Source organism: Eupeodes corollae, chromosome 1 (genome assembly GCF_945859685.1).
Source record: "Eupeodes corollae chromosome 1, idEupCoro1.1, whole genome shotgun sequence".
Lineage (NCBI taxonomy): Eukaryota > Metazoa > Arthropoda > Insecta > Diptera > Syrphidae > Eupeodes > Eupeodes corollae.
In genome coordinates, this window is record NC_079147.1 from 250,912,844 (window position 1) to 250,926,652 (window position 13,809).

The 13,809-nt window shown below is 35.1% G+C and overlaps 1 protein-coding gene across 1 annotated transcript; it reads left to right on the forward strand.

Moving 5' to 3' along the window:
• Positions 1-11,717: 11,717 nt before the first annotated feature.
• On the forward strand, positions 11,718-12,659 carry LOC129941292 (trypsin eta-like). Its single transcript, XM_056049883.1, has one exon. It carries the CDS (start codon positions 11,770-11,772, stop codon positions 12,559-12,561), a length of 792 nt encoding a protein of 263 aa, XP_055905858.1. The 5' UTR covers positions 11,718-11,769; the 3' UTR covers positions 12,562-12,659.
• The last annotated feature ends 1,150 nt before the right edge of the window (positions 12,660-13,809 follow it).

Genomic DNA, 13,809 nt, shown 5'->3' on the forward strand with positions numbered 1-13,809 from the left:
ACAATCCCATCCTATTTAAGTACGTGCACGTGTAAAATAAGTCTACAACTATTATTATACGCAATATAGACACAACATAAATCAAACCATCCCTGAAATTTCTGTCGAAATAATTTCATCAACTATGAGATGTTTGTTACGAGTAGATATTACTTTGTTCCAAAAGAAGACTGTAGAGACACAAAGTTTCAGATAGAGATAAAGAAAAACCTATACTCGTATAATAAGTCTCAGGGGAAGAAAAAAGTTCTATAAATATGGATGGGTATAGGGAAGAATGCTTAAGGTCAAGTTGAATATGGTTAAAGTGGATTCTTCTTGTTGTTCTGCTTCAAAATTCACTTCATTCAATCATTGGCCAGCAAAGAGTCAGTGTAAAAGATTATGAGGACGAAACAACAAAGAATGTCCCATGGATGAAACTATGTGAAGTGTTAACAACATTCCTAAGTAGTCCTCCGCAGGATGAACCGAATATCACTCATCCTCCGTATTTATGTGTGTTTGTAGTTTTGTGATGGCCGAGACGTCCTGTCGCCAACCCAACCTCACACTACTCGTATTTATATACATACATAGGGGGGAAAATTATGACCAAATATTTGCTTGAACTTTGTCCAATTTGTAGATTAAACACCTCAGTAAAGTAGCAGCAGTCCAGTACATACATATAGTTGTTTAGTTTGTTGTGTGTTTGTCTGAGCAGAAGGAATCTCTCCGCATCCAGAATACAAGGATTCGAGGATGCGAAATGCCAATAAGACTACAAATATGGAGGAGAATGAGTGAAGTGAGTGAGTTGTGGAGTAGTTTTTTGGTCAGTTGGAAAAGTCCCACAAAAACCTCGTCAGTGTACCTTTTTTTGGTAAGTTAGTTGTTGGCATTGTTGTTGTTATTCGTTGGTATATAGTATTACCCTCTTGGACAACCATTATACATGTGTTCTATCAGTCTTTGATTGTCCTTTTATCCTGCCCTCAATGTGTCCGAAAAGTTTTTAATTAAATTTTCTAGATGGTTTTTCTACTGATTGCAGTTTCTGAATGGTTGTATAGATCTGAAGGACTGGAGACTGAGACTTGACTCTGAGACTGAGACTGGGGCTGTGGAAGTAGTTTTGTCGTCATCGTCTGACGGAAGTAATTCTGAATTTGATGGTGGGGAAGGGGGGTGATATATATAGGGAAGGAAGTAACACATTAATGACATGTTCATGTGTGTCATTCACAGGATATTTGTCTTAGGGGTGGGGGTTAACTGTCAGCAAACACACTTGACTTGTTGTGAATTGGGCTCCAAAGTTAATAAGAGAGAACGACAGGGAGAAGAAGGCGGAGAGAGAGAGAAGGGGAGGTGGAGGCTTTGATGGAGATATTGGGGTTTGGTTAGCTGGTTGGATAACTGTATTTGGACATTTTCCTCCTATAAGAGGGTAAATATTTGTTTCTTCTTGACCACAGGCTACATACAACCTTCGACCTATGTTTATGTACCTTACTATACTCGCCTTACAAAGTAGGTATTTTAATGTGTGTAGTTTAATTTAATTTGATTACCCGAGCGTTTGGTTAAAAATTGTTAGAGCGTAATGGTATTTTTGGTCTTGGTAAATAGGCAAGGCAAGAAAAATAACTCCCAAAAACAAATGGGGAAGGACATTTACATATAGACATACGTTAGTTTATACTTTAAGTTGTTTCAACTGAATATGATGTTTTTTTTTTGTTTACTTTCATTTAGTAATGAGAATTTAATTGGTATACATTTTGAAATGAGATGAAAGGTTAATAGTTACAAATAATGGCCACTTTTGGACTTATTGTTTAAATACCTAATAAAATAAGGGACGTATAAGGAATTGAAGAAAAAACTTTGTGTTTTAAACTACTTACAGCAGAATTTTCAAATGAGGGCTTTCATTTGGCTTTTCCTTTATCTTTAAATTAAAAACAAATAAGACGACATTTATTTTCGTGTGAGAGGTTTATATTTCATTCGGGATTTTGTTTTTTGGCGCATCCGAAATTTCAAATTATTAATGAATCTGATATTAGGCTGAAAACGACAGCATTAGTTATGTGGATTCTAAAGGCGACTAAGGTGAAGCTAGCCTAAACATAATCTGTCATTAAAATCACTCACTGATTACAAAAATGGTGTAGCAAAAAACCAAGCTTTGACTTTTTCAACATGTATCGAACACTTTAAGATCTCATGTGGATTGATATCGTGTCCCGAGTTCTTTAACGGGCCTCGACGTTTTAAGGTAATTTTCCGATGAAACGGATGCTTTCGTTGGCAAAAATGTTCGTCTATGGTCATTTTTTGACGTCTTTTGTCCTCTATGTACGGTCGTCTTTTGCCGTCTGGTCAGCTTCTCATTAAGTTGAATTGTGTACGAGTGGAGAAAAGACTCGACTCTAAATTTGCTTAGGTGTAGTCCAAAAAAAAATGCTGAGTTCTACTGTTTTCCAAGGAATAGGTGTTGACCCGTTGTACCCGTCTCATGATGGTTAGTACGTTGGAACTTCATGCCAGACGTTTTGGGTGTAATCCCTGCCGGTGCCATTTAAATTTTTTTTCACGGGTACAACTTTTTGTGAAGAATTGACAAATTCTCCAAGAGTAATTCTTGTTATGAAAAGTGCTTTTTCAAATTACTCGTTTGGATTTGGTTTAAAACTGTAGGTTTTGTGTGCGAGTACTGACAACAGTACTCTTTAAATGAAAAATATTGTAAATAATTTTAAAAAATTTAAGAATAATTTAACTAACAACTTTTTTAACCCAACACGAAAAACTACAACTTTTAAGTAAGACAAATCGACAGACGGGATGGGAAGTTATCAGTGTGGGTCGCTTCTTTTTTTTAGGTTTTGACTTTTGTCAACAATCTGATTGATCTTTTACTCAACCATTCCTACAAACTGCATATAGTTCTCTCGGCAGAGAAGTTCCGACTGTTAAATGGACGAAGCGAAACTATCTTAATTAATGACAGCGAATTCGACAAATGTAGCTTTGACAACATGACTGCTTTCAAATGTCAAATCAATGACTTTCCTGTTCAAGCACGGTTTTTAGGTATTGGCACAAAGTTAAAGGGGTTTCGAATAAGAGATTTTATTTTCAAGAGCCGCTGTTTAGGAATGGAACAATATAAGCTTTAATAACGTACTCAAGTTGTTAAAATTCAATAAAAAAAGAAACTATAACAAATTTGGAACAGCTTTTATGTCGTCGAGAACCACTTTCAACTCAGACAACAAGGAAACTGTTGGTTTCTTGTTTTGCTTCCCGACTTATAAGAAGTGAAGATTGTCATATCTAAGATGAAGTCTAACAGAGCCAGTGGAGCAGATGGCTCGAATTCCGAGCTTTTCAAAACAGCTGGAGATAATTTGGTTAGAAGCATGCACCAAATTATTTATAAAAAATGGAAGGAAGAAAGCATACCCTATAACTGGAACATCTATATCGTTTGCTAGATATTATCTTCTATGCCGTAATATGTGAATTTCTCAAGCCCATTATCGACAACATTACGAAAGAATCTGGAAAAAATCCAATAACATCAAGTCGTAATCCCACTAACTCTCATAGATTTTAAGGCAACAAGGACAGCATCTAAAGGGATGAACTGTGACATGGACCATGTCTCCTTTTTGCCTTCCTGCCGTACATGTCCGTTTGTTCAGGATGACCATGGAAAATTCGTGCTGCTCCATAAAGGTTGGAAACAACTTAACACAACCTTTTGATGTCAAAAAAGGCTTTAGGCGAGATGGTCCGCTGTCATGCAATTTCCTTAACATCATTCTTGTAAGAATAGTGCGGAGCTCCCACTTCAACACTAGAAGGACAATCTTTTAGAAGTCTGTCCAACTAATGGCATATGCTGATGACATTGAAATAATCGGAAGAACTCAGCGTGTGTGGGGATTGTTTAAGTATTTAGGCAGAAGTGGATACAATGGGTTTAGCGGTAAGTGAGGGCAAAACAAAGCACATGCTGTCACCGAGAAACGGCCTACAACACCGATACGTCTCGGTCAAAACGTCACCATCGACAGACGTAACTTTGTGGTAGTTAAGGACTTTCTCTACCTAGGCTCCGCTATGAAGGCAGAAAACAACACCAGCGCTGAGATCAGAATTACTTACGCTAACGGCTGTTTCTTTGGGTTAAGAAAGTAATTAAGTAGTATAGCAACCAAAGTGACACTATATATGAGCCTAATTCCCACCGTCCTATACTTTGCAAAACCATGGACTAGGACAAAAGCGAATAAAATAACCTTGAGTCGTTTCGTGAGAAAAATTCTTCGTGATCTACAATCTCTACAGTCTCTGCATAGAAAATGAGTGGAGAAAAAGGTGGAACGCCGATCTGTACAGCGACTTAGACTTAGCCAGAAGAATAAAAGTCCAACGCCAATGTCAATGGATGAGGTGGCACGCACAAGTAAAAAGAGACCTCACCCGACTTGGAGTGTGAAACTAGCAAAGTACCGAGATAGATGGAGAAGTTTGTTCGGTGAGGCCCTAGTTCACACATGACTTAAGCGCCACCTTAAGTAAGTAAGTAAAACAATAACAATCTTTTTTTCGCTGATTGGGTCCATAAAATTATCCGGATTTTCATCAAAAGCTTCTTCAATGATGAAGCCAGTTTATGACTGTGAACAGTTTTCAAAAATTGCATTATGTCTTATAAACAAAATCTAACAATTGCTAACATCATTTGAGCAAAATTGGCACACAAAACTGTTAGTTCACAGTGTTTTACGAAATTTGGCGTATTTTTTGTACTCACAGATCTGTCGATACGGTTAAGTCTGACAATCGTCAGTACTTAGCTAAAGGATTCAAAATGGACGAAAATGTGCCTTTTTTAACTTGTATAGCTTCTCTTGAAGCTCCAAGCTTCTACCAAGTACTATACTTAAAATTCATTGGTCTTAAAATATATCGACTTTAGGTTTAATCATTTTTAACCATGTACTTTAAGTTCCATTAATTTTAATTGATATCCTGCCCTAGACTCTCGTACATGCTTCAATTGAAAATCAAATCCTTTGTCTCTATTGAGAGGCATCTACATACATATGTAGGTACTTTTGAAAAAGTCCTCAAAACCTATTTTCTTAAAATTTAATGTTCGTAATGCGTGCACGCCCGACCAACAAGTGCCATCATCAAACATTTCATTATCGTAAAACCACCCCCAAATTATTATACATACTCCTATATCCACCATCAGCAATCAAGGGTAAAAAGAAAAATATAAAACAAAAATATATTAATTTAAGGATATATGAATGTAGATAGGTTTCTGTATATGATTTACATATGCAAATAATTTAAATAACTGAGACCTGCACAGCACACATGTGAGACTCAAGTGTATATATTTTTTTGTTTTTATAAATTCATATAATAGACTATAGAGACCAACCATGTGTATAAAGAAGCATCCTGCTGAAGCCGCCTCAATTTGAATGCATGCATGGTGTGATCTCATTAAGGGTAGATTCCCAGCCCACCCCAAACATTTCATCATTATTATCGTCATCTACTTAAATATTCGCTATGTTGCTGATGCCGCTGCCGATGCCGACAACGCGTCTCGTGGTGTGGCATTGGTACTGACGATGACGGTACTGGTACACTGGCATAAGGCAAGGCGCATCAGTGGCACTGCCAGGGCAGAGCATTCATGCGAATATGCGAAATGTTGTTCGCGAAAAATTTAATAAAATTGTTCGGAAGTGTTTCCGTTCAGCTTCAGCTTCAGTTGCAGCATCACCCTGCACCCAGACCTCTATCATAAGAGTTGATTGTGCAAAGCAACTACACACCGAAGAGAGAGAGAAGAGTCCTTGCCCGAGTTATACCCGAGTAGACAGAGGAGAAAGGATATTACTTTTCACGCGCCCAAAAAACAAAAATACAAACCCTCTTCGGAGTCGGGGGAGTTTTATGTTTCAACCAAAACAACAAAAAAAAGGAAATAGCACTTTGCGAAATAAACGGGTTGCATTCGGGATGCAACAGCGTGCCAGAGAAAATATAAATAAAGCACAACAACAAAACGAACGAAAAGAAAAATTAGGACAAAAAACAAAACAGCCCCTGATTGTTTGGCTGTGTTATGACACAAAGGGCGGGTGCAGAGTACTTGCGTGATTAAAAGCTGGAATAATACCCTAAAGCATATTTCTCCGCTCCGAGATGGAACTGGATGGAACTGTAGTAGATATATCGTATTAAATGTTTCTGAACTTTTATGGGAGTGTTTTGCGTTGGAGCATCGCATCACATCACATCACATCATATATCCTCACATTTTACAAAGCCGAACAGTCCTCGTTTGCCCAGGATTTGGGAACTCAAAAGCATCATCAGCATCACTCTTGCATATTGCATGACCCTTTGTGTTATTATATGTTGCTTTTTCCCTTACGATACAAGTCGCGTTTATCAACAAGAGCCAGGGGAGTTTCGTTCCAGAGACTTTGTGTCCCATACTTTACCCGTCCCCATATAATAAAATAAAATAAAAAAGGGGGAATTGTTTCATTTCGTTTCGGCTGTTTGCTTATTGCTCCGGTTTATTTAATCTTAATATAGCGCGCAGCTCAGCTCAGTTCAGCTCAGCCAGAATTATCAACGACGACGATAACGACGAGCAAGCGAGCAAAGCGTTGATTAATATTCTCCTTTGGAATAAAGTTTTCCTTTGATATAAAACAGCGAGCGTGTCAGAGATAAGCAACAACTATATTTTTGCACTCACTTAAAGTTATTGCTGTTATCATATTAAAATTGTACCTTGAGTACAGTTTGTGGATTCATTAAGTTAAAAGCAACGTCGAAAACGATAAAAACTTTATTTTTCAACGAATTGAATGTTTCAAAGAGGATAAAAAGGTGTTTTTTTCTGTGGGAAGAAAAAACTTCCTTCCGTAAAATTGACCAAAGAAAATTAAGTTTAAATATAAATTAAGTATTCATTATGAAGTGTCGTTAATAAAAATGTATGTTTTTAAAAAGGGAATCAGAAATATGCAATTGAAGCAGACTTAACAAGTCAGCTAGGTAGGTAGGTGTTGACAATTTTATGCCGAGGACCAAGTCAAAAACCACAACATTGTAAATAAGATTCGATTTTTATTATTTGTATTAAAATTGCCATATTTTCATTAACATACAATTATTTGAGGAAGTGGAATTGACCCAATATTCGTGCATAAAATTAGCCCTAACACAAATTTCCTGCCGATCGAAGTTCCGATCGATTACGATGGAATTCGAATTTAAAAAGAGGCTGGAACGCGACCCACACTGATGAATTCCCATCCCGTCTGTCGATTTGTCTCGCTTAAAAGGTTGTAGGTTTTCGTGTTGGGTTAAAAAAGTTGTCAGTTAAATTATTCTTAAAATTTTTAAATTACCAACAATATTTTTCTTATAAAGAAATAGTTAAGTTTGAAAATCTAGTTTTGTTAAATAGATTTTTAGTCGAAATCATGTTTTTACCACTTTTAGTAGCTTTCTTAAATTTTTACAAATTGGATGAATACAAAATTTGCCTACTATCTTTTGTAGTTTTTATGTTTTTACGAAAAAACGGACTGTTGGATTTTTATAAAAAAAACTACTGAATATCAAAAACAGCATTTTCTGTTTGAAGACAATATTTTTAATTTTGAAAAGCTATTTGAGTTGAAAGTAATTTTTTGCCAAGTTTTAGTATTGTTTTTTTTTTTTGTAGGTTTTTATTTTTGTAAAAAAACTGTCAATTCGATTTATCTCAAAAATTTTCCAAATTTTGAAAACCATATGTTACCAATTTTTGTTAAATTTTCTTTTAAGTTTTTATTTTTTGTAAACAAAACTGTCAATTCGATTTTTCTCAAAATTTTACCAGATGTTGAAAATGTTATTTTACGTTGCACAAAATTGATTTAGAGATGAAATTATTTTTGACTCGAAAAATTTTGGAGGTGACAATTTTGTTTTCTTCAGTTTTTTTGATTTATAAAAAACCGTTACAATATATAATATAAAATTTAATACAAGTCTCTAGCGTCATTGGTTCATGAGATATTTAGGTTTAACCAAAATATTCAATCTTTTTTAAGCTGCTATGGTAAAAAAAAACACCCACGCAATTTCCTTGAGAGCACTTTCTGCCTTATTATCTGTATAAAAAATGTATTTGAAGTCGATATCTCTTCTGGTTCTTGAGCTATGGACGACGAAAAAAAATTGGCGAAAGTACAGTAGTACGGGATTATTAACGCACGCACAGACCCTTCAAAAAGCTTTTTTTTCGACTCTAGGGACCTTGAAAAGTGGAGGAATGTCAAAATTTTCAATTTGACAAACTGGACCCATTACAATAACTTCCTATGGGAAGTTAAAAATATTGTTGTCAACATTCAGTAAAATTTTGAGAAAATCGAATTGACAGTTTTCTTACAGAAAATAAAAATCTAAAAAAAAAACAATGTTAAAATTTGGTAAAAATTTACTTTCGGCTCAAATATCTTTTAAAAAACTCAATATTTTGGCTTCAAACTAATTTTATCTCGTAGAAAATATTGTTTTCGACATTCAGTGAATTTTTATATAAATCCAACGGTCCGTTTTTTTGATAAAAAAAAGTAAAATCTACAAAAAATTGTACTCAAATTATGGCAAAAAAATCTCCCATATTTTAAAAGGCAATGACAAATAAATAAACAATTTATTGGACATTTAAAGTCCCAACACTCATCGCCTAACATCTTTGGAAGCTCTTAAGGAGGCAGTCGCTCAGGAAGTCGCAGCCATTACACCACAAATAACTCTACGAGCAATGAAAAACTTAATACATTTACGAAGCCTTTCCTGGAAGTTTTCCATTGCTCGTCGAGGCATTTGTGGTGCAATGATTGCAACTTCCTTAGTGATTGCCTCCTTAAGTGATTCCAAAGATGTTAGGCGATGAGTGTAGACTTGGGCCTTTAAGTGCCCCCAAAGAAAAAAATCACAGGTGATTAATCGGGGGACCTTGGTGGCCAGGTAATGTCTCCTCGTAAAGAAAGAAGATGCCCTGAAAACATCTCTCTCAAAACGGTTAGTGAAGGCTGTGAAGTGTGTGCTGTGCCTCCATCTAGTTGGAATCAGACTTCTTTGTAGTTCCTAGTAAACTGATTTAAGCTTGGTTGGAGGAAGGTCTCAATTATTTGACAGTAGCGATCCTCATTAACTGTAAATGTTTGCCCATTTTCTACGAAAAAATACAAATTGTCACATAAGGGCTGCGAAGTGGTCGTTGATGAATTTCTTGAAGGTTTTCTGTTGCCCAGTATCGGAAATTTTGTTTATTTACAGTACCCGATGTGCCTCGTCAGAAGAAATTAAAACAGTACCAACGGCAATGTTTTGAAGAATGTTTTCACAAACAGCTCTGCAAGTTTCCAAGTCTTTTTCACTGAATTCTAGTGGGGTCATCATTTTGTAGGGATGCATATGAAGATGTGTGTGCAAAATTCGTCTTACACTCCTACCAAACAATCCAAGGGCAGCTGCATGTTTAAGTGCTGAACACCTCGGAGATTGCTGGATAGACGCACTTAAAGGTGCCACACTATCCGGCGTTGTTGCGGTTAAAGGTTGGCCAGACGATTTTCTCCTTAGCGCAAAACCCGTAGCTCTAAAGTTTGATAACCAAACTTCATTTGTTTTTCCATTCGGAACAGGATCATGTCTCCAAGTCGAAATCGAATGCGAAATGCTCGATGAGTAGTAATCACAGAACCACGGGTATATTCCTCTACTACAAATGTGCGATGCTCACCATGCCACGCTATTATGATTACTTAAAACGGCACGTAGACTTCTATGTATCTATACCCGGAATACTATTTTATCTATAAACAGCTTTAAATATAAACGTCTAAGAATACGGGAGGATTTTTTGTCGGACCTTGTATAAGAAACAAAATCTTTTAAGAAATGCTATTAAAATAGGTATTGGTTTTCCACTAAAAATCTCGTTAGCAAAAATAGATTTTGAAATCAAACTATTTCGTTATATGCAAAATATTGTTGGTAATTTTTAAATTTTTAAGAATAATTCAACTGACAACATTTTCAACAAAACACAAAAATTTACAAATTTTTAACCAGGACAAATTGACAGACGGGTTGGGAAGTTATCAGTGTGGGTCGCATCCCAGCGACTTGTTTTAGGAAGTGAAATTGATCCAATATTATTGAATAAAATTACCCCTAAAAAGAATTCCCTGCGATTGTAATTGGGGATTATTTTTCGGGATTCGTAAAAGTTAAGTTATGTACGTACAATACTTTTCTTCAAGCTTACCTTGATTATTAACTGATGCCTACGATTGGCAGTGGGAAATGATGCTGTCACCTTTTCTGGTTCTTGAAGAACTTGCGTACCCCAGAATATCTCTATGACTTGAAGTGATATAACTAACTTCAAGTTAGTTAAATATAAAAGTCAAATACGATGCCATACGTCATTTTTCTTATAAACTGATTTCCGTTAATGTTCCCATTGATATAATAACAGGTTATACACTTTGTGGTTTCAAAAGTATAGGCCTAGAATTCGACATCTGTCAAACTAAGTTGGTAAACCAATTTTGAAAGTCTGGCATTTACGAAAATGGATCGCTAAACTATAGCACAACACATACAAATTGATAAAACATATTACAAAAATGGTGATGCTTCCATAGATCGTGCTTCAAGAGGAGATTGTGGTTTACATAATCGTCCAACAAGAGACTGAATTGATTACAGATATTGAAAGGCCTCTGCATCAACTGCCACTCAAAATATCTCTGCTGTAGGTGAAAGTGTTGCAACCCTTATATGTCGATTCATCGTCGTTCTTAGAAATTAGGACTGTCTTACGGCACATTATGGCGTATTTTGCATATCTTTATATACCTACATCCATATAAAGTCCAGCTCAAAAAACAACTGATGAAAGCTGACCATTCACAAAGTCGTAGATATTTCTTTTATTGGAAGAGACATTTCCTGGTGGCGTAATTTCTAGTTGTGGCGATATTTGACACCGCTGGACTTTTTTTTCGGGGTCTTTGCAAAAGATTGTGTTTATGCAGATAAATCTTGTGCACTTAAAACCCAACATTCGTCAAGTTATGGGTGAGAGATAATGACCAATATGTGTACAAAAGTGATCGAAAATTACCTCAAAATAATCGATGCTACAATTCAATACTGCAGTGTTTCATACATAATTTCAACTTTTAAACTTTATAATAAAAATAAATATCACGAGAAAAGATACTTTATATGTATTATATATACGGTAACTTTTGAAACCGCAAAATGGATAACCCTGTACAATATTTAAAGTTTCTTCTTAAATATGCACATTTATACTCAATGCATATTTTTCCTGATAATAAAAACGCCCAAAGAACTAACAATATTCGAATTGTAATATTAAAACATCCATAAATCAAAATATTAATTTCAATACTGCGAGCGCTAAACGTCATCCAATACTAATATGTCCCAAGTAATAAATTATTAAAGCTATAATGATAAAACATAGTCCAATTTATTTTATTGAAACTTTTGCTGATAAGGTCCATTTAAAACTTATCTGAGAGATATGAGTATCGATAGAAGTTCAACTACTATTTGCCTCGTTTGAAATACAACAGTTTCACATACCACCGTTGAAGTTGTTAGACCGTGAGTGTCTCCAAGATGCTAAGAAACTTAAACGCTATTTTTGTTCTTTCTTTGCTTGGAAGTCCATTATTATCCTTCGGTATTCCTATTGAATCCCGGATAGTTGGTGGTAATGTTGTTGATATTTCTAAACATCCATACCTCGCTTCGCTTCGTATAAAATCCTGCCAAAATTGTCCCTACGTTCATAAATGTGGCGCCAGTATTTATACCGATAAAGTTCTTATAACAGGGGCTCAATGCTTGCTCAACTTAGACAATCGATGGCGAATGATGATCGTAGCTGGTGCAAATACCCGGACTGGAGCCGATGGTGTACAAATTCCAGTAGTAAAGAACGTTACACATTCGGGTTATAATTTTTGGACCATTGACAATGATATTGGTCTGGTCTTCTTGGAACATCCATTACCGCTGAACGAAAATGACATCAATAGCATAGCTATAGCTGAGAACCCGCCACATGCTGGCAAGCCAGCAACTGTCAGTGGTTGGGGTTGGAATGCTGAAGATGGAGGACCCACCTATTTTCTCCAAGATGCTATTGTGCCTATTGTTAGTAACGCAGATTGTGAAAAAGTCTATGGAGTTGGTGAAGTAACAGAAAATATGATTTGTGCTGGTTTGCGAAAAGGAGGCAAAGATGGCTGTCAAGAAGACACCGGAGGACCCCTGGTGGTGGACGATGAGCTTGTTGGATTAGTGTCGTGGGGAAGAGGTTGTGCACGAGAGGGTTATCCTAGCGTTTACACGAGTGTACCAGCTCACAAGAAATGGATTGATCAAAAAATTAAAGGAATGTCTTAGAGTCAGCTTTAATAACTACTAAACCTGAAATTTTGTATAGTACTGAAAAACTGTTTGGAGATTATAATACATAAATATACTTTATTATTATTCAAAAGAAAAAATATGGTCTTGTTATTTTATTGTAGGTACACTTAAAATAAAAGTGAAAATATCAATTAAAGTTATTAATAAGTTCATGCAATTTTACAAACAATATCAATGCAGATTATTAACAATTACGCTATACTGCTGGATTTGGAGGGGGCATAAATGAAGGAAAGGGAAGGTACATCGAATTGATTAAATATTTGTATTGTAGAGTAATCTAATCTAATTTTAATGCTCCATATAATAAAGCTAAACCAAAAACTATCAAAATACCTGAAAAGCGTTCTACATTTCGGTTAACCTTTACTTATACGTAATTAAATTAAAAACCTTGACAAAATGAATAAGAGTTGGTAAAAATTGATTTTCGACTCAAATATCCTTTCACAACTTTGAGATACTGGCTTGAAACTACTTTTATCGTTTAAGAAAAATATTGTTGTCAATATTTAGTAAAATTTTGAGAAAAATCTAATTGACAGTTTTTTTTTTATTAATAACCTAAAAAAATAAAATACTAAAAATTTGGTACAAATTTATTTTCCACTCAAATATCTCTTCAAAAATTAAAAATATTGTGTTCAAACTTTTTTATTTGATAGATAATATTGTTTTCGATATTCAGCAGCTTTTTATAAAAATCCAGCAGTCCGTTTTTTCATAAAAAATATAAACCTCCAAAAAATATCACGCAAATTTGGTAAAAATTGATGTTTGGTTCTCGTAATCTTTTAAATTAATTTCATTCATCCAAATTGGAAAAAAATTTAAAAAGGCTACTAAAATTGGTAAAAAATTTGTTTTCGACTAAAAATCTATTTAACAAAACTAGATTTCCAAATTAAACTATTTCTTTATATGAAAAATATTGTTGGTAATGTTAAAATGTTTAAGAATAATTCAATAATAATTAAGCAAGACAAATCGAAAGACGGGATGGGAAGTTATAGTGTGGGTGGCATCCCAGCCTTAGAAAATGTAAAAACAAAATAACATTTTCACGGGAGAATACGAATTTTCGAGCTTTAACCACCAAATTTGTATGTCTTTACTTTGTTGTCTTTAAAATAATTTAAAGCACGACTCAAACTTATCTACTTAAAACCCTCATTTTCAAGTTTCAACTCAATCGATCGAATGGCTGTAGGGTCTAGGAAT